Source organism: Chaetura pelagica, unplaced genomic scaffold (genome assembly GCF_000747805.2).
Source record: "Chaetura pelagica isolate M959 unplaced genomic scaffold, ChaPel_1.0 scaffold623, whole genome shotgun sequence".
NCBI lineage: Eukaryota > Metazoa > Chordata > Aves > Apodiformes > Apodidae > Chaetura > Chaetura pelagica.
In genome coordinates this window covers 2,440-29,620 of record NW_009952573.1, presented here as the reverse complement: position 1 = coordinate 29,620, position 27,181 = coordinate 2,440, and the positions used below count along the sequence as shown (strand labels likewise).

The window sequence follows — 27,181 nt, the reverse complement described above, 5'->3', positions numbered from 1 at the left end:
CTCACTGGTAAGGAGTGGCAAATGCACCCTATAGTGACTGGCCCAGGTGCTCCGTGCATCCTTGGCATAGACTATCTCAGGAAAGGATACTTCCGTGACCCGAAAGGGTACCGGTGGGCCTTTGGTATAGCAGCTGTAGAGACTGAGGACACTGAACAGCTGCATACTTTGTCTGGCCTTTCAGATGACCCTTCTGTAGTGGGATTGCTGAAGGTTGAAGACCAACAGGTGCCAATTGCCACTTCAACAGTGCACAGACGACAATATCGCACCAACAGAGACTCTGTGATCCCCATTCATAAGCTGATCCGGCAACTGGAAAGCCAAGGTGTGATCAGCAGGACTCACTCACCCTTCAACAGTCCTATCTGGCCAGTGCGAAAGCCTGATGGCGAGTGGAGGCTGACAGTGGACTATCGTGGCCTGAATGAGGTGACACCACCGCTCAGTGCTGCTGTACCGGACATGCTAGAACTTCAGTATGAGCTGGAGTCAAAAGAAGCTAGGTGGTATGCCACTATTGACATTGCTCATGCATTCTTCTCTATTCCTATAGCACCAGAGTGCAGGCCACAGTTTGCTTTCACCTGGAGGGGAGTCCAGGACACCTGGAGTCGACTGCCCCAGGGGTGGAAACACAGCTCAACCATTTGCCATGGACTGATCCATGCTGCACTGGAGAAGGGTGGAGCTCCAGAACACCTGCAGTACATTGATGACATCATTGTGTGGGGTGACACATCAGAAGAAGTTTTTGAGAAAGGTAAAAAGATCATCCAAATTCTTCTGGATGCTGGTTTTGCTGTGAAAAGAAGCAAGGTCAAGGGACCTTCGCAAGAGATCCAGTTCCTGGGAATCAAGTGGCAAGATGGTTGTCGCCAGATCCCAATGGATGTGATTAACAAAGTAACAGCTATGGCCCCACCATCAAGTAAAAAGGACACTCAAACCTTTTTAGGGACTGTTGGCTTCTGGAGAATGCATATTCCATGTTACAGTGAAATTGTGAAACCTCTCTATGAGGTGACCCGAAATAAGAATGATTTAAAATGGGGTCCTGACCAACAGAAAGCTTTTTAGCAGATCAAAAAGGAGATTGTGCAGGCAGTGGCCCTTGGACCAGTTCGAACAGGGCCAGACATCAAGAACGTGCTCTACACTGCAGCCAGACACAATGGATGTACACAATGGTCCCAACTGGAGCCTATGGCAGAAAGCACCAGGGGAGACTAGAGGTCGACCTCTACAATTACAGAATCACCAAGGCTGGAAAAGACCTTTAAGATCAGTCCAGCCTATGACCAACACCACCACCTCATGTCCAGCCTCAGGCCATATGCAGACTATCAGTGCAGTCTCTATTCTCTGAGGCAGGCCTTTTGGGATGCAAACGAGACTTTGTTTAGGGGTTACAATGGGGTTTCACACCAATTCCAGTTAAGTATAGGTCCTGAGGGCTGGTCCCTCACACAGAGTCGATTTGAAGTGTTTTTATAAGCCTTAATGAGCTCTGAATTATTTCCTAGGAAGCATTACCAAGGTTATAAGTTTTACTTTACCAAGCATTTACTTAGAAAAAAAGTATTTGTTGGAAAGAAAAAGTTTTCTCCTGAAGCCTGATATCAGCAGATGAGGGTAATTTCCCAGTGAGAAATAAAAAGACACCGAGATCCTCATTATTGTCATATGAACGTAGGAAGAAAAAACCTGATATGGTCCACTTCTTGTTTACAGTAATTCCAGATAATTTTAATGAACGATTGTTTACTTGTTTCCAATTCTATTAATGATGGTAATCCAAAATGGGAAGAGGATTACCGTTATTGTGATAGCGTTCTCCATTTCAGCAGACATATCTATCTCATAAAAGGTATGGGACAAGAAGTCTTATCTCAGAAGACAATTAAGCTGATGATTAAATCATGGACTTCATTTGACACAAGGTCTACATGAATGTGAGAGAGAGAAAACAAACATTTATAGAAGTAGTATTGGAAAAGATCTGATTTAACTCCACAGTCTATTATTCCCAGTTTAGGCCTGTTTTTTTAAAGCCTCCTCAACATTGGTGTCTCCCTAATCAGTATCTAAACTCATTGATTTTGGATACTTTACCTAAATCCATGTTTATTTTACAAAGTAGCCCAAATTTCTGCCTTCTCCTAGCTCCACAATGTAGCAGAAAAAGCATTATCTTAATTTAAAATGTAAATAATCTTTAGGTTCATTTCAAATAATGTAGCATAAAGACTAAAAGGCTGATTTGGGTATATTCACATATACTTAGTTTATACATAACATATACTCAGTTTATATACTCAGCTCAAGTATATTAACATGCAGTCAATATATGTTAATGGAGTCCATTTTTCAAATTTGTGTCCTTGAAATGTGGCTACTGATGCCTAGAGAACATGGATGGAAAACACTTTGCACAGACTTCTCTAAACGATAAGAGAGTAAGCTTGACACTGATTTTGGAGAAGTTCTGGTATGGATTTGAACATGTTCTTTTCCATCCTGACATCCTCTAATGACTATAGTCACACAAGCCTACAGTAAATAAAATGCCTTAATTTTATAAAAACTGTACAAATAACCCATTATTGAATAACAATGGCAGTTTGGACTAATGTCTAGAGAGCCTAGGATTGAAATAACTCTAAATCTTTTGAGCATATTTACAGCTTCAGCATCAAGGCAGCACCCACAAAACTGACTGTACAAATGACAAGCAGATGCATGGATTTTACAGATATGGACTATTATCATCACCTATTTCAACTTAGTCAAGACAGGCCATAAAACCAGCAAAACAGACAAGATACACTTGAAAATTAGTGGTAAAAAAAAAATTTAAATCCACTTGACTATTTTCCAACTCTCCAAAATTATGAAACTCCCAATAGAAGAGGAAATGGGGAACAGTAACATTATTATGGGACTTCACTCACACACAGGAGGCAGCATGAAAGAAGACATGAAAACAAGCTGAAGATAAAGAAAAAAGGGGCTTATGGAAGGCTCATGTTGCCACTGAAGGAAACTAGCAGGGAAAATCAATCAGATGTGTACTAACTGAAAATTCTTGGTTACCAGTGATGGATACATTTATGTTTGTACAGATATTCCTGGCATTTTCAAAGTCTGAAAAATACCTCAAAGCAGTGCAGATTTGGTAGGCAACACTGCTTTGCTGCTGAAATGAGATTAATTCAGTGTAGTGAAGCCCCTTTGATCAGATGCTGAGACTGATGCAAGTTTTGCATAGTGACCGAGTGAAAACTAAGTAAAGACCTCAGTATGCAGTTTTATTGCTGAGATTATATTTATTCTATAGATAGAAGACACTTTCATACTGGAAGCAGAACCTTGGTTCTATTCAAGTCTAAATAAATTTTACTGTTTACATCAGTACAGAATATTAACTGGGGACTATAACAATGCATATGCTTGTAGAGTGAATAATATGATTTATGTACTTTTTAAAAAAAACTTTGTAGAAATGAGTGGAAATGAAAAATTAAATGGTGATTCATATTTTGTGTTAAACTCTTCTTCTTTCATGGAATTGGAAATACCTCAACAACTATCTGAACTCACTGTAGCCTTTTTTGTTTCTTTTTTAAAAGGGCAGACAGATTAATTTTGGTTCTATTTTTTAAAATAGTGTATTTCCAAATATACTTATTTACATAACAAAATAAACTGTGAGGATGCTTGCCTGTTCTAAATAAATTAACTTTTTTATAAGCTCTGGAGTACTAGGTTTAGGAGTTTATGTTTAGGTGGCAACATAGCATGGAAACATCTGTCTCAGCGAGGTTTCCAGAACAAGTTTTCAAAACTGAAAAGTGGAAATACTGCTAATAAAAGCTAGAATTTTTAATTTCTATCCAGTTTTAAACTAAATGTTTAGAATCACACAACGCTGCACTAGATAACATTCCATCTTAAATAACTAGGTACTGCAGAAAGAAATAAATTTTGAAGCGCTTATATAGGAAAGACAAAAGGTCCCAAGGAGATATTTAATACAAAAATCCTTCAGTTCATCCCCCCTTATTTGTTGTTGAGTACTAAAATGAGATCAGCTATTCCAGACTCAGATAGAACAAAATTAATGGGGAACTGTGTTATTAAAAGTTTTAAAGTTAACTACTGAAGTTATTTAAAGAAGGGACTGCTCTTCAACTATTTCTTGCATGGTGGTCAAAATCAGCAGTATCTTCTGTGGTTTCCTCAGGATTCACATTTTTATGGAATTAAGTTCTGATTAATGCCTCCAATAAATTAGCAAGGTTTTGCTACCAACAAGAAAGGATATAAGAAGAGAGGCTAGATTCAATCTTTCCTTGATGAATTTCTACATCATGGGACTTGGGGAAGGGGAAAAAAAAAGCAGCAAGATGATTCATATTTAGACTGCAAATCTGTACTTTCCCTTCTCTTTTAGGTGCTCTTTTGTCAAATTATACAGCATCCCTCTAACTGAGCTGGTCACTGACTGTTTAAACACTTTCCCTTGTAGGCTTGGTCCCATGATGTGTGTAACCATGGACAGTGGAATAAAAACATATGCTCAGTGAAAGCAACCAAAGGTTAGTGCAAGGAAATTATTTTTTTCTAGTAATTTCAAGCAGTTCTACAGCTTCTGCCATAACTCCACATTCCAGATAGACTGAAATTTTGCATAAAACAGGCTGTGGAAGAAGGGAGGCAGCAGCCGCCAGGAGAGCAATTAGACACTACTCACTGTCACTTCTGTTTATTTTTGTCAGAATTTCAATAAACAAACAAAACCAGTAAATAACATAGCTGGGTTCTCAATTACTATGGGCTTTCTAAAGCATTTTATACTCATTTTGCTGGGAAAGAACCAGATACACAAGATGAAAGACATTTGAAGGACAAGTCCATACTTTGACAGGGAGATTTTGGTCTACAGGTGTATTTTATGTTCAAATTGTGTGAGTTTAACATTGCCCAAGATAAATTTTGAAAAACTTTTTCCCTTTTGGAAAGAAGTGGAATCTTTTTTTGTATTTGAAGAATTCCTTTTCCTTTCCCACTTTTTAATAAGTCAATCCTTTGTACCCAAAGAGTCTTCAAGATCTAACTCTTCCTTATTTTGCCCATGGGGTTAGGTACTGTCCTAGTTTTGCTGGGACAGAATGATAAGATCATTTTCCTGTTCAGAGAAAGTCTAGTTTTGAGAGGCTGCATAGTCCAATTTTGTGAGAACAAATGAGACAAGATGTGCCATTTTTCTTTATACCCAGCTCTAGTATGCAGGTTTCTATAGTGACCAAGGTTGAAAGTAGTTTTGAACTATGCTGGTGCAATGGGCTTGGAGGGGTGAAGCCCAGGGCAGCTGACCCAAGCTAGCTTTGCTGGCTTAAAAGGCATTTTGTTTAGACTTACGTGGGGAAGAAGAAGAACAGTTTCCCACACCAACCAAAGTATTCCATATCATAAACATCACCCTCACTATATATCATGAAGTTTGCAGGGATAGGTTTTTTTCTTTTAATATGACTACTTTCCCAAAAGAGTCCTGTCCATCTCATTTGTCATTCCATGCCTGAGGCCTACTCCTCCACTTGCTATGACAATTGCATTCTTACTGGAGCTTTCGTGCTCACAGTGTTTGGCATTTAGCCTTCACTGCTAGAAGCACACAGCTCGTAACTACTATCTGGAGCTGAGTATAACTTTGCATTTCATATTAGTATGGGAGCAAATATTATTCTATTACATTTGTTTTAATTTCAACCCACAGGACTCCTTTCCTTTCCCAATTCCCTTCTCGGGTGGGGTTGGGTGACAGAAGAACTGTTTGAACCGTGACAGGTGCCAATTACTCTGGAGATTTGAAGGGTTGTTGACATAAATTCTATATTTAAAGTGGGGGTTTTGCCTACATGTTTAGAAACAAACACCTAGATTATGTCTGTAAAAGTAATTCAGAGAGTGGTCAAAAGGTCTTTCCTCTCTCAAATCTGCCAGGTAAACATCTCTGGGGTTAAATCAAAGAAAATTAATTAATCTCCACCTTCTTATTACAATACAAAGTGAGAGAAGCCAGGAAACAGCACAAAACCCGATAGTACACCATGTCCTTAGATCACCTGGACATTGTTTTCTCTCACAGCAGCATGTGTTAATGATACAAAGAAATTTAAATTTTTTTGGCTTTGACTTTTCATGTCACAGTCATAATAAACGTGCATATTATCATTTGTATTGCCATATCCTTTAGATGGCTTTTTGTTTGTTTTAAGGAATTTGGCCAACACAGAAAAAAGTAAATATGATGAAGAATGAAGAAATGAGTTTTAATGTAGACAGTACACGAGCCTCTCCTTTTTCCTGCTGCCTGCAGCCACTAAGTCCTGTTACAAAGCCACACAGAATTACTCCATTTGGTGAAGAATTCAAACCACACATCTCACATTTCCACTGTGGCCACCCTCCTCTTGGAGGCATAGAAACTTTCCAGGGGTCCTTGGAAGGAGGGTCTCAGAAATGCAAGAGCATGCCAACAAAAATGCCTCCTTCTATTGCTCTTGAGGGTTCCTCATCACCAGACAGGCCTGAAGATCACAATAATATCAGCTCTTCCAGTCGTCCCTTGATGTTTCAACACTCAGCACAGCCCAAATACAGTTCCCAGATGATCGATCTCTGCAATGTTGGTTTTCAGTTCTACAGAACTCTGGAGAACTTTGGGGCCAAGCCCATTAAGCAAGAACCAGTGAAGTCTACAATGGCATGGCCCAGTAGCTCAGCACTAATACAGTCTCCTTACCCTTATTATCCTAAAGTCCATCCTGGCTTAATGTTTCCTGTTATTGTGCCCCCAAACTTTCATTTCAGGAACCCCTTTCAAATGAAAAGGCCTCCAGAGCCACCCTTCAGGAGGGCTGAAATAAGAGGAAGTAGTGAAAACAAACATAAAGTGGAAAGAGTAGATGTCAACCTTCAGATAGATGACAGCTACTATGTCGATATGGGGGGTGAACAGAAACGCTGGCAATGTCCCATGTGTGAGAAGTCCTATACATCCAAGTACAATTTGGTGACCCATATCTTGGGGCACAGTGGTATTAAGCCACATGCTTGCACCCAATGTGGCAAACTTTTCAAGCAGGCAAGCCACTTGCACACACATACGTTGACACACCAAGGCACTAGGCCACATAAGTGCCAGGTGTGCCACAAGGCTTTCACTCAAACCAGTCACCTTAAGAGACACATGATGCAACACAGTGACATCAAGCCTTACAACTGCAGGATCTGTGGCAGAGGTTTTGCCTATCCCAGTGAGGTGAAAGCACATGAATCTAAGCACAAGAGTGGCCAAGAAAACATTTGTGTGGAGTGTGGTCTGGACTTCTCAACCTTGGCCCAGCTGAAGAGACACTTAACAACCCATCGTGGCCCTATACAGTACAATTGCACTGAATGCGATAAGACTTTCCAGTACCCAAGTCAGCTGCAAAATCACATGATGAAGCACAAAGACATCCGCCCATATATCTGCATTGAATGTGGCATGGAGTTTGTGCAGCCTCACCATCTCAAACAACACTCCCTAACTCACAAGGTAAGCCATCACAAGTTGCACTGTCATCTTGCACTGGAAGGTAGCACAGGGATTACAGACTACTAAAGGTATATGTACCTCCTTGGAAAGAAGGTAATCAATCTACAGAGCCTCATTCTGGCCCTTTGCCAATAGGATAATTTTATGCAGAGCAAAAGCCCCAGCAGCACTGACAATACTATAAGCTAGATGTCTGTCAGTGTTCAGAAAGCACATGCAAAAATGTTTTGTTATAAACAGGAGTTAAATTAAAACACCTGTATTACTTCCCAAAATTCTATTCACATTTCTGTTTCTGGGTTTTATCTTCAGAATGAACTTCTGTAAAATAATATACTTTTGTAAAGGTAACCCCTGACATTTTAACAGAAATTTTATGAAAAACAGGTCTATTGCTTTTCTTCCTTTACCTTGGAAGTAGGTGGATATGCAGTAGGCTGTATATATGCAGCAAAAGAGGATATATTATTACTCATCAGAATTTGAAGAACCATTATAATGAGACATTTAGGGAAAAATCAACCTAATAAAAATTCCCCTTTTTGCATAAGTAATCTAGAATGCCAGTTAATAAAAGTGGACAAGCAGGACCATAATCCCAGCCAATTTATATCAAGTAGCAGTCTTGCCACTTCTGTCATTACTGACATCAGTGGTGTCAGTTTTGACTGGGAGCAGGCTTTGGAACACATCCAATAGAATCACTTTAAAAAATAGGAAAAATTTATTCCATTCAACAGTGTTGGAAATTATTTTATCCACCTTTAACAATGTTATTAAGACAAGTCAAAAACCCCACACATTTTATAAAAGTTTGCTTCCAGTCTTGCACATTTTTTCCTTTAACACTTTTCATGTTGTGTGTGAATTTTGGCTTTTATATGAAAAACAAAGCTACAGCATTTTAGTTGAATAGACATTTTCTTTTAAAAAACCTCTACTTCTGTGTTTGCTTGTTCTTCCCTACTACACTATTATAATTTCTGCTCTTTCTGGAGATTCCCTGGTCTTTGGATTATCCACACAAAATTCTACTAATTAAAAACTTTTTAGTTTTTTGTTATAAGTAATGCCATTGAACCTTTAAAGAGCTTCTGCTTCTTTGTCCACAGCTGCAGCTGTGAACATAATCAACAGTACTTAGCTGCCCAAATGTAGCCTCACATGAGATAGGCAGACACTTAAATTTACTGTTGGTGTTCACAGTTTTAGCTTTGCAATTAACTATTAAATCCACTTACTGGTACAAAAGTAGAGATTGTTTCAAGTTATCTTTGCAATTGCTCTTGATACTTCAGTAGTAAATCCTCATTACCTTCCATCAAGTTATACTCAAACTCTTAAAGTGTTTATTAGTAAATTCATTGAATTTCATAGTATCTAAATTACTTTTTGAGAAGCTGGCAATTAAATCACATGGCTGTGACCCAGAATATTGAATTATGCATTAGTAAGTTGAGTGGATGGCATACAGGATGCTAAAAAGCTCTGTAAACACCAGATAAAATGGGATCACTCCATCAGTTAGTGCAAGTCCCACTAAGAGTAAATAGTATTCATTTTCCTTGAATGTAACATGGACATTCTTACTTGGTGACATTGCTTTAATACTTTTTAACTATTTCAGATTTTTTTCTATAGCTTTCTTCAAAACAGGGACAGGTCTTTCTTAGAAGCCAATGATGCTCAACTACCATACGCAGGCACTACTTTAGTCTCTTATCTGGTTAGCTTTTATTATTGGCCAATAAGTATACACATTCAACCAATATTTTACATAAGCAGCAGAGTAGGACACAGGAGCTCCACAACTGTCTCACCGATTTGTAAACTTACTGATGGAAACAGAACTTGAGCTTACATTTTGTTTTCCTTCTCTGCTTCTCAGATTCTTGTATAAATTCACCAATTAGAAATGCATAAATATCTATTACTTTAGCAATTATGTTAAAAGCAAAATAATTTATTACCTGCTTTGCTATTGTGGAATTAAGATGAAATTATCTAAAAAATAGTCTATCTACAGAATTTTGGTTGTTTTTTAAAATTTTCTTACAGGGTGTGAAAGAGCACAAATGTGGAATTTGTGGCCGGGAATTTACTTTGCTGGCCAACATGAAGCGACACATTCTGATTCATACCAATATCAGAGCCTATAAATGTAATCTGTGCTTCAAGAGCTTTGTGCAAAAGCAGACTCTCAAGGCCCACATGATTGTTCATTCTGATGTTAAACCCTTTAAATGCAAGGTAAGTACATCTCAGAGTGGCAGAGGCATGAACCCACCAGATATCACAGCCTAGAAAGCCAACCATATTCTGCGCTGCATCAAAACAAGCATAGCCAGTAGGTCGAGGGAGGTCATTCTCCCTGTCTACTCCACTATCCTGAGACCCCACCTGGAGTACCGAGTCCAGTTCTGGGGTCCCCAACACATGAAGGACATGGAGTTGTTGGAGCAAGTCCAGAGGAGGGCCACAAAGATGATCAGAGGGCCAGAGCACCTCTCCTATTAAGGCAGGCTGAGAGAGTTGGATTTGTTCAGCCTGGAAAAGAGAAGGCTCTGGGGAGACCTTATAGCAGTCTTCCAATACCTGAAGGGGGCCTACAAGAAAGCTAGAGAGGGACTTTTTACAAGGGCATATAGCAATAGAACAAGGGGTAATGGTTTTAAACTGGAAGAGGGTGGTTAGACATCAGAAATAAGTTATTTACTGTGAGGGTGGTCAGACACTGGAACAGGTTGTCCAGAGGAATTGTCGATGCCCCCTCCCTGGAAGAGTTCAAGGCCAGGTTGGACAGGTCTTCAAGCAACCTAGTCTGGTAGATGATGTCCCTGCCCATTGCAGGGAGATTTGAACTAGATGACCTTTAAGGTCCCTTCCAACCCAAAACACACCATACAGTTGCTTAGTACAGCCACCCAAACAGAAGTCTAAGTGCTTAATAGCTTGAAATACTGACTAAACACAGATATCAACTCTTTCACCCTGCAGAGGACCATGAAAAAGCAGCAGCCACCATTTCACACAGTAATGCTATGCAACAGAACAGGTGTCACAGTTATAAACAACCACATGACAAATACTCTTTATTATCCTTCCACTACCCCCCCAGGTGAAGATAAAAGAGGAATAAGGGAGAGGTTGGAAAAAACCCAACTAGAACAGGTTTAATGAAATAATAAAACATAATAATAAGAAATGTGAATTACATACAAATATATAGAAATACTCAAATTTATCAATAAATATGAAAATTTAGAACCCACACTCTGCAGTTGGCAATTACTTCCCAACCAAAAACATCCCAAACTAGACTCAGAAGTGGATGGGGGTGCCCAAGTCCACAGTCCCAGTATGCAAAAAACCTTGGAGCAGCCAAGCCAGTCCTACACAGAGGAAGGGAACCTGTCTCAATGTACAATGTTCTTCTGCTGGTGTTCCTGTATTCTGTTTTTTTTTCTGAAGAACAGGAAGATACTATAAACAGACAAACCTCCATCTAACCAGCACCCCAGCCACCAAGCTTAGAAGAAAGCTCTCTTAAGAGTAATTCTATACTGAGCACTATGGGAAGGAATACTATGATCAGTCCATTTGTATCACCTGGCCCATACTCTCCTCCCCATAGGCACAGCTGCTCCCCTCTCCATTGTAATTGATACACAAACAAACTGGCAACAGCTGGTGGGGTCCTAGGTGGTCTCAGGTTAGCAGGCCATAGAAAATTTTTATCCCAGTACTGTCAAACCAGGACATCAGGAAAGACTCAAAACCAAAGAAAAATGTAACTGCATAATAGGCTTGAATGGACCAAATTACTAGACTGAAATTCAGGGCAGGAAATCAGTATCTTAATCAAGTGACCTCTGAGACCATCTGGCCTTTTCAGGATCCTCTGGGAATTCCAGTTTGCTACCTCCCTCCAGCACACTGGAGGCTGACATTCCCTTTCCATTCCCTCTTCTTCCCCATAAACTTTTGAGGCTTTGGCTTTCTTGACTGTGCTCATCTCTAATTTCTTCCTTATGAATGTTTATATTCTTATTCAGTACTAGAGACTACATCTATTCCTTTTTCTGCCTATCTGGTTCATTATTGTAGTTATACCTTGTGAAGTCAAAAGCTGTAGGCTTTATTCCCACTTTGATCTGCTCTAAGAGGGCTGTAAATATGGAGTGGAGCGTATTACCCAGTTTATGCCTGAAGATTGATCTAGAAGCAATTTCTATAACTCTTTACCCTGACATCTTTATGGAATTAAATATTTTCTTAAAGGGAGTCCTTCATCAAGAAGCAAAGCTGGATGAAAAAATTGAAATAGAATGATTTTCTCTAAAAAAATTTAGAACTTCAAAATGTCATAGGAAAATATGGCTTTCAGTGATAATTTAAATAGGAAAATGTCAAAATTCATATTTTCTACTTCCTCATTTTGCTTTGATAATTTTGAAACATTTCACCTTGAAAACACAAAATCAAAGACATCCAGGAACTGATGTACCAGTTTTCCAGCCAGTAACAAAAGCTCTACAGGAACACCTGTTTTTCTTATTTATTTATTTTTTACTTCTCTATCCCCACCCAATGTTCCTAAGAGGAGAAAAACAAGTAAGCACAAGGACCAGTTTCTCCTCTGGCTGAAGGGGTATGAATCAACATCACTACCCTTGAACAGAGCAGAGATCCTAACTATAAGCAAAGGAAGAATCAGGAATTGCTCTTTGGCATTAGCAACATCCCTTGCCTCACTGTCAGAGCCCTTGAAAGACTTGAACAAGTATTTCTGGCTAGTATTCAGAAGGTTAAGGCAATGACCAGATAGCAGCCTTTTGGCACCAAACTCCTCCTCAGCAGAAGGAAGGATGTAGCTGTATGAACAGCCTGCTTGACAATGGCTCACATATCCCCTGGGAACCACTTGCAAATAGATTTAATCTTGCTTTCTCTTGTCCTTTTCAAAGTTTCCTGTTTTCTCACAGTCCTTTTGGACAGTTTACAGTCTTTCTCCCTCTCCTTCTGTCTTTGAGGAAAGGAACACCCTTTTTATGAAGAAAAAAAAAAAGAAAAAATAAGAATACAAGGGAAAGAACAAAGCAGTAGTCTTTCTACTTCACCGCATGCAAATGGTTTTCTTTACCTTTTTCTCACAGAAAAAAAACCAAAACGTGAGGCTTTCCTAAGTGTCTAATCACATCTAAGTGCAAACCATCTGAAGTGAGGGAATAGCAGTTGTCCCTTCTGTTTCCTCATCCAGCTGCAGCCTGGATCTGTGAATTTCTCTGTAGTTTCTAAAGGCCTGAGCACACTTGCTTCCTTGTTTATTTCTGTTTTAAACAAAAACACTGAGTTCTGCACCAAACAGTACAATATTGCTAATTCTGATTTGCAGAGGAAGCTCCTATGAAATTTACAGTTGCTTTTAGTGCTGCAGTCAATAAGATTTCAGACTTCTAATAAAGAATGCAATAAAGTTTTCTCCAGCTCTTTGCAGCAGATGTTTTAAACTCCACTTTTTCCCCATCTAAAATTGCAGGTTTAGATCAAGAGAAACAAAACAGACTGACAAATCTAGAAGGGTGATACTTCATGCGGTGGCTTAGGAAGACAAAAATCTAGTGTTTAACTAATTCAGCTTTTCTAGCAAACTGTACTGTAGTCCATTTCACCAGCCAGTGCATCAAAGTGTGTTCAGCAGACTTGCAACTGAGGTCTCTCTCTTCAGGGCTTGAATTTTATTTTGTCTAAACTAGAGAGCCTAACAAAAGGTTCACAAGTAAACCATGTAGTTCCTGCTATCCCAAGATCTCTTGCATAAGCTTTGCGTCTCCCTGAGTGCTAAGGTGCTCTGTGGTGACTTATGCTGCAGTTCCCTCCCATGCAACTGGCTCTGTCTCTGTTCATCAGTGCTCACATCCTTGTCCTATTACAGAGGAAGAAAAATTTGTACACCTTCATAGTTTGGTCTGCAGACTCAGACTGTTGTTAAAGCACTATCTGTAAACCCCATCTAGCTCTGAGTTGCCATCTTTCAACACCTGAGCCTGAAACTTGCTCCCTTCTCTCTCTGAATCATGGACATTAATCTGAAACTTGTCTTGGTCCTTTTGAAAGGGACATTTTAACTAGATATGATGCCACACAGAACCATGGTTCTGAAAAAAACAATTTTCATATCTGCATTTCTTTCATTTTTCTGCCATACCTCTCCACTCTGGTACTTTTTCCTCATGTCCCCAAAGGAGATTTCAGGACAGGAATGCATTACACATCCCCAAGACTGTGCATGACGGGGAAATGTAAAACCTATCTCCTTTATTCAGAAACAAAACTTTTATGCTGTAAGGAACTATCCTTTAGGAATTCTCCTCTCTTTTTTTCATTGTGAAGAAAGAGAAATAAATGTTGCCTTGAGAGAAAAAAAATGCTCCTACCAGACCCGTTTTCTACTCAATACCTTATAAAGATTAGATTTGCATGAAGTACTCTAACCATTGAGCTGTTCAATGTGATTTTCCTTCATTACCAGTTTAGATAGAGAAATAAAGACCTAGCAAAAGCTGGTGAGAACACAAGTCAGCCAAGCAGATAACCAGAAGCCTTCTGCTAAGAGGTATTAGAGGTATTATTATTGGCATTCTTATAGCCAGAGAAATATTGACACAACATAGATTGTTCCAGCAGCTGTCAAGATATTCAGTTGGTGGTGTTCCTTGGGAATTTTCTGTGCTCATCAGTTCTGCTTCTCCTCTGGTTTTCCCCAGCACTTTCAGAATGGTTTTGGTGTATTCATTTAACTGAATACAAGTTGAATAGCAGATTAGCTTTCTTTACATGTAAAAGGGAGACAGTCTTCTTTCCTAAGTGAATGGATGACCCTTGTAATCTGATATCTTACTTTTAAAATTAATAACTCATTTTCAGTTGCTATTAATTTTTTTTGCTGATAAATGTATTTGCTAGCATGTTAATTTTAGCAAAATCACAGAAGAGAACTAATGCAGCTGAAGTCAATTTTTTTTAAAAGCAAGTGAATATTTCTGGGCTTTTCCTCTTTGCAACACTGACTCAGCTCTAGTTTTTATTTAAAAACAATGCCACTGCAAATTTTTATATTAGTGAACTGCTTCCATTTTCACTTGAGAGATGGTGTAAAAAGCAAAGGATACAGTACTACTTCACTGAGGATCATTCCACTACTTAAATTTCATCCAGATACTCTAGGTGATGGCTTTGTGAATTTGACTCAAAAATGTACTGTAGCAGACCTTCTGTAGTACCAAAATAAATTAAATCAAAAGTCAGATTGGACTAAACATTTGGTGGAATCTCAGTAATTGCTTTTTAATAATTTTCTTCTAGATGAAGATATGATTCAATTACTCAGGAATGGTAGTTATGGCTCATATAGTAATAAAAATTTAAAAATTCTGATTATAAAAGTATTTTAGTATTTATTCCAAAAAAGAGTTTAAGTAGAAAGCAAAGAAATTTGCAGAGAATGAAAATATCCACTTGAATAGGAATAAAATTATAAATCCTGATAGTGAAAGACTAGAAGCTTGCAATAGGGATGTTAAACTCTTATGTCTTGAATCATAGAATAATTTTGGTTGGAAAAGACCTTTAAGATTATTGAGTCCAACGATTAATCTAACACTACCTAGTCCACCACTAAACCACATCCTCAAGCACCACATCTACATATCTTTTAAATACCTCCAGGGGTGGTGACTCTACCACTTGTCTGGGCAGCCTATTCCAGTGCTTGATAACCCTTTCAGTGAATAAATTATTCCTAACATCCAATCTAAACCTCTTCTACTACAATTTGAGACCATTTCCTCTCATCCTATCACTTGTTATCTGGGAAAAGAGACTGACACCCACCTTGCTACAACCTCCTTTCAGGTAGTTGTAGAGAGCAATAATATTGCCCCTCAGCCTCCTTTTCTAAACAACCCCAGTTCCCTCAGCTGCTCCTCATAAGATGTGCTCTAGGCCCTTCACCAGCTTGATTGCTCTTCTTTGGATGCAAAAATATATTTGATTTATAAGGGACCAGACTAAAAAAAGACCCATCTAGATAAACAACAACAATGAAAAAAAAAACCTTATTGTTTCATCAAATGGAAACCTGCACAATCAATAGCTCAAGCTGTCAGGAAAACCCTTCAGGGAAAGCTGAGTCATTCTTGCAGCCCTATGACTGTTTAAATTCCAGCTTACTCACCAAACACTGAAACACAGAAGCTGGTAAACACAAGATAAGAGGATCAGAGAAAAATAGAGGAGGAAGACACAAAAAGAAAAAGGAATTTTTTTTCTAGCTTTAAGAAAAATGTACAGCTATTTAATTTCTACTTAAAAAGTAATATTCTGCTTGACTGTTTCACAGAAATCCTTCTTTGATTTTTATCTTGTATCTCCATCTCTACCTGATAGTGTTTTTTACTAAAGGCTCGATTTACAAACTACAAATGAAAGGGTTCACCAAGGCAGAAAGTTATACTTTGAATTTCATTCAGGTTAAGAGCCTTTCAGATTACATTCTTAAACCTCTCTCCCTCCTTACAACAGCATTCCCTGATTTTGGGGAATCCTTGACCCTGTCTCTCCTAGTCACTAAATTTTTAAAACATGGCAGCAGTGCAGAAGGCACTAGATAGATGAAACTCAACCACCTCTTCTTGTCTGTAGGTTTTTGCTTGTATCTTTGAAAAAGAAATTGCAGCCAGAAGCTGCCAGGGTTCAAGTTGAGAAGGGTAGGTTCTATTTCCTTTTAAAATGGTCTCCTTGGAAGTACCCCTATGAACAAATAATTTTCATTTTTACTGTTTTTGACAGCTGTGTGGAAAGGAATTTAACAGAATGCACAATTTAATGGGACACATGCACTTGCACTCAGACAGTAAGCCGTTCAAGTGCCTCTACTGTCCCAGCAAATTCACCTTAAAGGGGAACCTAACCAGGCACATGAAAGTCAAACACAGCATCATGGAAAGAGGATTTCATTCTCAAGGTAATATTTTTCAGTTATTTTCTGAGAGATTTGAAGGAGCATATCAGTAAATCCATATCGGCTTTGTACCACAGATCTATGGTTTCATACCATAGATCCAAAGTGATTGGAAAAGACTGAGACCCATAAGCATAGGAGTTTGTTATTAACTATCTATATTACTCCAGTGCTATAGTTCAGAGATCCCCAAGGTAGTGACCCTTGTCTCAGAGAAATTTCAGACTAGATATGTGATGATACAGAGGTACAGACCAAGATGGAGTAGTAGATTGAGACAAAATGAGACAGTACTTGTGAGCACAAAGGAAATAAATGTATTGCACTATGTTGCTGTTGTCAAGTGTTAGGGAAAATATAGTCAGTAGTGTCAAAGCAGAGGATTTATCAAGCCATACCATACATACATTCTTGTACTTAAGCCCAGGGCTGCCCATTACTGTGCAGAAGGTGCAATATCCACAGCACCACAGAGCTTCTCCCAGCATGTGGGTACCCCTGAGACTCAAATGGGAGTGAGCTGATGGAGAGAGCCTTAGTGAGAATGTGGCACGTGTAGTTGGCCAGGGGAATGACTTGAGGACATAGCTGAAATTGCATTGATCTTCCTGACTGAGGGTGTGGTTCCATTAATTTTTAAGAAATTTTACAGTTTGGGGAAGAGTTGATTCCTAGATGCTGACAGACCCAGATACATCTGGTTAGGAGTTTATAGCTTTTCTCTCATCTTTGGTTTTAAACATGGGGATAAATCATAAATACATTCAAAACTGACAGAAACAAAAAATCTAGAAGATTTCACAGCTCTTGTTCACTTTTTTTTGTATTCTAGTCTGGAATGGGAATGGAAGCTCAAATGGCTCTACATCCAAAAACCTTTCTGCTTAAGCTTAAGATATATTAATTCTGTGATGTATTGTCATAACTGATGCTAGACAAGGCCATAAGCTCAGACCCAATTTAAAAAGAAGCATGTGGACAGGAAGAGATACTCCTCTCTCTCAAAGTTCAGGGATTTTTTTTGACCACTCAGGTTATTCTGCAAAGCATTTCCTACCTCCTGCCCACCACATACACTTCATAAAATCAGCCTCATCTGTACACACATGCCAATGCCAATTTCTAAAGAAGTGGGGTAATTAGAGGGGATTGGTTTAAGAGTTGTGGTATCCAAGATATTTTTGGTTAAGATTTTCTGGATAAATAACTCCTTTACAGTTAAGACTTCTTGGTGTTCCTCGAATTCAGGCTTTAGGGCAGCCTGGCACATATGGGAAACACATACTCTAATGAAATTTGGGATAAAATGTACAAAGCTCCTAACAGTTAATAATATGACTCTTTTTTTCCTTGTAAATATTCTACAGCACTATGCTAGTTACACAATTACTTGTAATTGAAGACAGTCTAAGTGCTTTTCAGTATACAGAGATTCTTCAGCCCTTGAGGGTTATCACACAGAAGACAATTTGTGAGGGCTGCCACCTGCTCATGAACCATTTTAACAAATACAACCTGTTGCCAAGTAGCAGCTGTATCTAGTGAGGCTGCATAAATCCTACAGAAACTGCACTTAATTACCGAGGAAAAAAAACACAACCCAAAACTAAGCAAGTAAAATAGTATCTGTCATGGTTTAATGCTGGGCTGGCAATTAAACAAATGACAGATGCTCTCTATTAACCCCTCTCCTTCCCCCTATAGGGAAAGGGGAGAGAATAAGGGAGAGAGATTTGTGGGTTGTAAACTAAATTACACAGCTTTAATGAAACATTAGTGATGAAAAAAAATTTTAAATGAAATATATACAAATATATACAAAACCACTATCACACTTTCCCCCCCTCAATAACGCTCATGTCACCACTGAGGTTGTAGGGCAGGCCCTGAAAAGTCCCAGACTGGACTCCTGGAGTCAGCAGCAGATTGGAGCTAGATGCAGGAACACAGGGATACAAGAACATATGGATCAGGATCAAAGGCAGAGTCCTCCCAGGATGCCTATCATGGATGAAGAAAGCTTGACTCTTGTGATCCCTCAGATTTATACTGAATATGACATGTGTGGGAAGGGATACTTTGGTCAATTTTGGTCATCTGTCTGGTCCATTCCTCCCCACAGGAGGGTTGCAGGTGTGACCCCTTTCCTCCTTTCTGGTTCTGGAGCATAAGATGTTTTTCAGAACCAAGCAGTGGCCTTGGTGCTGCACACTGTTCTCCAGCAATAACTATAAACATCAAGCATTATCAGTCCTAGAAGCAGACACTGCTATTAATTTCAGCAAGTGCAGCTACTTAGAAGTGACTTAACCAAAAAGTAAAATTACTAAAAGGAAAATTAGTTCTGTCCTGGCTCAAACCAGGACAGTGTCTCTCATAGATTTTTGTTATTGGATGAAATCCTTACCCCAGTAATGTAATTTTTCTTTTAATTAAGATGTATTATGCCTGCACTGTCTGAATCTTCTTCTGTGCATCCTGATGATCAGAGCACATTAAAGTCCACAGATGTCTGCTGGGTAATGTCTGGGTTTCCAGCAAGCGGAAAAGTAAGGAGATGCTGTGACAAATATTAAGACAAATCTGATCCAGGAGCACACTCAAATTTATACTACACAACTCAAAATCATAATTTGATTATAATGATTTCTTCAAGCTGAAGCACTAGCTAGCTTTTCAGTAGCACTAGATGAGAGAGGAAAAATCAAAGAGGGTAGAGATCGTAGACTGATGAGACATGATTGTGTTTTCATTTTTAAAGTAGTAGCGTTGAACCAGAGAGTCCCTAGAACAAATCTGTTAACATGTTTTTAATCTCTCCCACTCCTCTGGAAAAAATGTACAAAACCTGGGACTTTGATTATGGCATGTAATGGTTTAGATCAAAGTGATCATTTTAAAAACAAAGGAAGGAGGAAGTGGGAAGGTTCACTGGCAAAAATAGTTAACAAGAGGCTAGGACACTTCACATATATTCCTAGCTCTCTCATCTAATGTCTGGCATGTATAGCACGTTTTGTGTGTCCCGACCTGGCTGTGAAGTGAATACAGTAGTACTTCTTGCAACAGCATCTCAAAGGAGATGCCATGAGATGTAAACAGTAAAGTAGTTGGAGATAGCTGGGTGGAAGACAAAGGTAAAATACTAAATAGAAGGCCATCTTATGTTTTTAACCATGTATCACATAGTAACATTTGCTATATATATAAATTGTTCCTTTTCTCCTCCCTCAAACCACTACAAGAATTGGGAAGAAGAATTTCTCTGTCCCAGACAAATGTCTTGAGAAGTTTGAAACAGGAAGAACCCTTTGATCTTTCCCAGAAAAGCCAAGTGAAAGGAATCTCATTTCATTCAGATGGAAAGAGTCCCAAGGGAAGCTCACGTCAGGAAGAAGAGGAAGACAACTGCTGTGAGACAGAGCATTACACCCCTCGCATGTATCATGACAACAACAAGCTGTACGTAGGTCAAAATATGTCTGGCAAACCTGAGTGCATGATGAAGGACTGTAATGAGAAGGAAGAAATGCTAAGTGAGGGAGGACGGGAGAAGAGAATAGGAAATTCAGATAAACAGGAGAGTCAAGGAGAGACAGACCCTGCAAGTAACAAAGAACACTTAAGCTTTATACCTTTGAAAAGGCCAGACTTGGCCATTCTCTCTCTGATTACTTGTATTTCAAACACAGGAACAAAAGCTGGAAAGAATTGCTGGGGGGGGAAATGGAAAAACAAGCAATGTTTATAGGCATTAAAATGGACATTTTAAAAGAGCTGGAAAAGTTGAACCAGATAGCTTTTAGCATGAACTGTAATTTAGCAAAGCCTGGAAGTTTGCAGTAGTCTTTAGAAATAAACAAGCCAAATGAATAAAAATAATTTAAGGTAAAATATCTAAAGAATAAAAGAATAAAGCAGTCCAAGGTCACCAAGAAATACAATAGATATTGACCACTAACATTTTTATACTTATCCAACTGATGTAGAAGCTGACAACGGGATGAGTACAGAATTTTATTTTCCTTTATCTGGGGTGGTAGAGACTTATACACAATTTTCTACTTATCAAAAAGCAACATAATTTAGCATTTGATTTGTTATCTGACTAAATATATATGAACATTTCTAACCATAGGTCTCAAAAAATCTGAAAATGCTAAGTATTTCACAGTATTTGACACTGTCTCACATGACATCCTAGTTTCTAAATTGGAAAGATAAGGATTCAATGGATAGACCACTTGGTGGAAAAGGAATTGGCTGGATAGTCACACTCAAAAAGCTGTGGTCAAGAAGTTCAATGTCCAAGTGGAAACCAGTGACGAGTGGTGTTCCTAAAGGGTCAGTACTGGAACTGGCAATGTTTATCTTTGTTGGCGACATGGACAGTGGAATTGAGTGCACCCTCAGCAAGTTTGCTGATGACACCAAGCTGTGTGGTGTACTCAACACACTGGAGGGAAGGGAGGCCATCCAGAGGGACTTTGACAGGCTTGAGAGGTGGGCTTATGCAAACCTCATGAAGTTAAATAAGGTAAATTGCAAGGTCCTGCACGTGAGTCAGAGCAATCTCAAGCACAGTTACAGGTTGGGTGGAGAAAGGATTGAGAACAGCCCTGAGGAGAAAGACTTGAGGGAGTTGGTTGATGAGAAGCTCAACATGAGCTGGCAATGTATGCTTGCAGCACAGAAAGCCAACTGTATCCCAGGCTGCATCTAAAGAAGTATGGCAAGCAGGTCAAGGGAGGTGATTCTCTCCCTCTACTCCACTCTTGTGAGACCCCACCTGGAGTACTGTGTCCAGTTCTAGAGTCCTCAACATAAGAAGGACATGGAGCTGTTGGAGTGAGTCCAGAAGATGGCCACAGAGATAGAGGGCTGGAGCCCCTCTCCTATGAAGACAGGCTGAGAGAGTTGGGGTTGTTCTGGAGAAGTCTCCGGGGAAACCTTATAGCAGCTTTCCAATACCTGAAGGGCGCCTAGAGGAAAGCTGGGGCGCAACTTTTTACAAGGGCATGTAATGGTGGGACAAGGGGTAATGGTTTAAAAGTGAAGGAGGGTAGATTTAGACTAGATATAAAGAATAAATGTTTTACACTGAGAATGGTGAAACATTGGCACAGGTTGCCCAGAGATGTGGGAGGTGGCCAATTGTCCTGGTTTAAGCAAGGATGAAGCCAATTTTCCATTTACTGATTTATTTTTTTCCTTTAGTAAACTCCCTTTTAACTAGCAGCAAATTTTCCAGCTAGTGGACTGAAAACACTGGAATGTTTATGTTACTGCTGAGACGCCGAGGTCACCTCGCTCTGCCTCCTCAGGGATGCTGCTGAGAGCAGAAGAGTCATATCTGCAGCCCATAGGGAGGAGTGGACTAGACGGACAGCAAAATTGACCAAAGTATTCCATTCTATATATCTAAGTAAACTCAGTATAAGGTCAGAGGTCACAGAAGACAACTTTCTTCCTGCTTCTTCTTCCCTTCTCTTCCATCCATGGCTGGCATCCCAGGAGACCTCTGTCTATCACCATTGATCGCTAAGCTCATGCATTCCTGACCCTCATAACTTTACTCTCAGCTCCTGTCTGCACTGCTGCTATCTCTAGCAGCGGTCTGGGACATTTTGGAACTGTTCACAGCTAAGGAGAGTGCTGTGGGAGTTGCTGGGGGTGGGGGGAGGAAATAGGGTTTTGCACATTCCTGAACACAATTGTATATAATTGTACATATTTTCTTTTGTCATTAGTGTTTAATTAAAGCTGTCTAGTTTAGTTTTCAATCCAGAGAGTTTCTCTCTCATTCTCTCTCTCCTTCCCTACCTGGGTGGGAGGGGGAAGAGATCGAGATCATTATTGTCTCTGGTTTAATTGCCGATCCTGAGTCAAACCGTGACAATAATTTATTGGCGCCTGTCCTGGTTTGAGGACAGTGCCCAATAGTGGGCTCAATCGTAAGCCCAGTCTATAAATTCTCAGTAATTAGTGAATGTTTAGAATTCCATCTCTGATGGCAAGAACCCCTCAGCTATAGGCAACGCTTCTGCTGAATATACCTATGGGTTGAAAACTGAAAAGACACTTTCTGCAATGATTCTGCTAGATCTTTTTCCCAACATGCAATCATATATGTGGTATGCAGCTGGGATCATACTGCTCTGTGCAGCTGCTCTTGTTACTGTTTTATGGTTTATCAACAAGACTACAGCCAAAGCCATAATCTATCATGAGATAAGCTATTTAGTGATCACAGGGGGTTTGATACCGATCTGTATGGTGGCACATTATACTAAGGATTTTTATGTGAACATAAAGTTCTATGTTGGTAATGGCAGGGTCAGTTTTACCTCACCTGTGGGATCTCTTGCATAATTATTATAAAGAGGATATGACAACCTGGGACAATAAACCCACTGCTATTATCCAGATACACATACAAGAGCTGCTAAATAGAACAAATGCAGGAGATGGTCCTTCCAGGAAGAAGGCTTCACCACTCTCCAGTAACTGGTCCTTCAACCAGGATGGTGCATTGAACTCAAATGCCCAGTATTAGAAGTGCCCTGCCTCCAGCCAGGAGGCGGAGAGGGACAATTGAGTTTATTGGACTGTGTGGATTCGGTGGCCTGGCACATTAGAACCACGAAAGTATAAATCCCTGGTGGACACTGGTGCACAGTGCACCCTAATGCCATTGAATCATAAAGGGACAGACTCCGTCACTATCTCTGGAGTGACAGGAGGTTCTCAAGAACTGACTGACCCAAAAGGGTACCGATGGTCCTTTGGTATAGCAGCTGTAGAAATTGAGGACACTGAACAGCTGCGTACTTTGCCTGGCCTTTCAGATGACCCTTCTGTAGTGGGGTTTCTGAAGGCTGAAGACCAACAGGTGCCAATTGCCACTTCAACGGTGCATAGATGACAATATTGCACCAACAGAGATCCCCATTCACAAGCTGATCTGGCAATTGGAAAGCCAAGGTGTGATCAGCAGGACTCATTCACCCTTCAACAGTCCTATCTGGCCAGTATGAAAGCCTGATGGCGAGTGGAGGCTGACAGTGGACTATCATGGCCTGAATGAGGTGACACCACCACTCAGTGCTGCTGTACCGGACATGCTAGAACTTCTGTATGAGCTGGAGTCGAAAGCAGCCAGGTAGTATGCCCCTACTGACATTGCTCGTGCCTTTTTCTCTGTTCCTCTAGAACCAGAGTGCAGGCCACAGTTTGTTTTCACCTGGAGGGGAGTCCAGTACACCTGGAATCGACTTCCTCAGGGGTGGAAACACAGCTCAACCATTTGCCTTGGACTGATCCACGCTGCACTGGAGAAGGTCCAGAACACCTGCAGTACATCAGTGACATCATTGTGTGGGGTGACACACCAGAAGAAATCCCAGTCTCTCCTTTCTCTACCTGTGTGGGAGGGGGAGGGGATTGAAAGCATTATTGTCACTGGTTTAACTGCCGATTCTGAGTCAAACCATGACACAAAGTCATGTTTTTTCAGTCATGAACTGTTTTATTATATACATTCAAGTTCCTTGCTACCACTGCAAAATAACACCTCTTAAAAAAGGAGCTATCTTTCAAGGAAAACAATGTGGTCAAGCAGAAGAATTAGAAATCCATCAGGAATCATGTGTACAACTGCATTCTTTTTCAGTCTCAAAGGGAAATGATCAGGTAGAAATTAATTATTAATTCAGTCTAGGGGACTGTCTTTTAGAAGTGGGAACAAGTCCTTCAGTTACCTTCTTGGCAATATATGCCTCTGTCTGATAAAAGATCCTATTTTAGGAGGTATATAGCCAAGAGACGGAGTCCATTGACTCTCAAAAATGTCTCTCTCAAGGTAGCTCCCAGCTGTGCGCCATTCACGATCAGTCCACTCTACCTTTGCAGCCATATAAGTTCCTATAATAAAAGTTGAACCTGGTTGCAATTTCTATAATGGTGGTCATATAGACGAGTTTTAGCAAGTCACTTCTGCAATGAGTAGAGCAGAAAAGTGTGCATCTCTTGTATAGCCCTTTTTTCTATTAATTGGAAAGTGTTACAGGACAGCTAGAAAATCCTTATCAAGAGACAAATGGCTACATATCAAGAGCATTCCAGGAAAATCAATCAAATGAGACATTTTCAACAGAGCACAACTCCCAGCAGATAACACCATAATCAGAAAAATGTCATCTACTGGAAGTATGCAGTCCAGAATTCCCTTACAGACCTCATAAGGGAAAGTGTCAGACATTTCCTCAGGAAAGGAACTCACTGCAAACGTCTGATTTGTCTGAATGGTTAACCCAAACATTTTCAACCACACCTTCACTGCAGCTAATTTATCCACTCCTAAAACCCCACTTCTCATTGGAGCAAAAGCAACAGCCATGTAGAAAGGAGTAGCGGTCCCCAGAATGGCAATGCTTTTTGGGAATAATTTGCAACGCAAATTCCTTTTCTTGCATTCTTCCTAGAAAATAGAGAATATTTCATTGTAATGAGGCCTTGAGACTGTGCCTGATCACAGAGTCACACTAAGCTAATTCATAAGCACCCACAGATAACTCATGTTAGAGTAGTAAAGAACTCATATAAAACTGTGGCCAGTCAGAAGAATTGCAAACAAAACTATGAGATAAAGAGGCAGTGCCAAGTGACCCAAGTAGGAGGATGATAGTCCTCCCTATTGCAGAACAAGAGACCCCAAGGGACAAATTAAAAGTGAAATAACAACCTTCATTGTGAAGCATCTTGCTTTTAAAAGATAAGTTATTTTCACACTATGTACATCGGCACCATTTTGGGAACAGACAGTAACAGGCTTTGATTTTTAATAGCTTTGAAAACACAGAAATTTCCTCTCATAACCAAGTTATTTCCCTTTTTTGAAGGATTAGCTTAATTATTTTGCTTTGAATAGAGACCCAGAAATCCTGTAGAGACATTGTCTGTGTCCTTGACCTTGGGACACTCATTTTCTTTTTTCCTCCTTCCTAATCTGGGTCTATCTACCTTTTTCTTGCAATGTTGTGGAAAAAAAAGTAACTCTTCTCTGCTACTTGGGTTTTCAGCACAATAAAGACTAGTCTCTACCACATCTATATTAAATCACATCCATACCATTTTCCTGCATTATTATATGAAGCTTAACTTCATCCTCTTGGAGAACATCAGAGCAAACAAGAGTGACCACAAACTGATACATCTGAGGTGCTTTCCAAACCAGATGCTCAAGAAGCCTTGCTGAAGAATTGTAAATTGGCAACACTATAATGAATCTGGGCAAGTGAAGGTATGTGTTTTGTTAAATTAGAAGCTTTTCTGCTGTAAAGGGCAGCAGGGAGAATTCTGCAAGACACTGTACAGAACATAGTAGGTGGATGTCAAAAGTTGGTTTAATAAAATTTGAGGGTAAAGGAATACAATTATTTACTGAGTGAAGTTTTAAGATAATCTTGGATTGAGCTGTTTTGAGTCTGGCCACCAGGACTCATCCATCTCCTTGTGAATCTGAGTTCTCCTGGCAGCTAACGCCTTCAGTCTCTGAAGGTAAAGACAGGTGCTATGTGCTTAGCAGCTCAAAGAATAAAACACTTTATGATAATATTAAAATAGAAGATTATCCTGCTCTGTGTCCTATAAAACATGTTCTTAGCAAGTTACGAGAAAGCTTTCACACTCACATTTTTACAACTCTGTATTGGTTTAGTGGCTATCCTCTTATTTCTCTCTTCATACAGTGCTGCTGTACTCTGCTATTATGAGTGTACAGTTAAGAAATAACGTAGGTACTATATTTATTATTCCAATAATTTTTTTATAATTACTAAAAGTTTTGAAAATAAGTCATATCTACTTAGATGAACAAGATATAACAGAGTTAAAATGTTGTACTCCTAAGAGATTTTGCAAATGATGTAGTAAAGAAATGTTTAACTCTTGGTAAAGAAATTTTTCCTAATGTCAAGTCTGAACCTCCTCTGACATAGTTTTGAACCATTCCCAGATGTTCTGTCACCAGATACCAGGGAGAAGAGATCAGCATAGAATAGAATCATCAAGGCTGGAAAAGACCTTCAAGATCATCGTGTCCAACTGTCTGCCCTACGACCCTGTGGGAAACTGTTCTTTTCTTCCCCACATCAGTCTAAACAAAATGCCTTTTAAGCCAGCGAAGGCCTCTCCTGATTATTCCCAGCTAACGGACCAAAACAGACTTGCTCCTCAAGGACAACTGAACCCAAGACAACAGATGTGGTACGGGACAGAAAGGATGGGCGACAAGTCATCCTGTGCCCCTGGTAGTCACCGCCCTAACTTGGGGCTCATGGATGCCAATTGGTTCTGGACAGTGACATTGGCTGGACAGGTGGGTCATGGGGGTATAAAAGGCGGCGAGTGCAGCAGGTGGGTCCTTCCTTCCTCCCTGAGGCCCGTTTGGACGCTTTCTGCGTGGGACACCCCCCCTGCTGTGGACACTGGTGCTGGGACCCTGCCTGCCTGCCTGCCCGCCTGCCCCAGGTCGAGCCTGGGCATTAGTG

The 27,181-nt window shown here is 39.8% G+C and overlaps 1 protein-coding gene across 1 annotated transcript; it reads left to right on the top strand.

The window, feature by feature from the left end:
- The first annotated feature begins 6,307 nt into the window (after positions 1-6,307).
- On the top strand, positions 6,308-20,477 carry LOC104385146 (zinc finger protein 366-like). The gene is given in 5 exon segments (XM_009993559.1): positions 6,308-7,609; positions 9,668-9,859; positions 16,460-16,634; positions 19,877-20,260; positions 20,263-20,477. Coding segments are annotated over 5 exon segments (2,262 nt in total). The 5' UTR covers positions 6,308-6,313.
- The last annotated feature ends 6,704 nt before the right edge of the window (positions 20,478-27,181 follow it).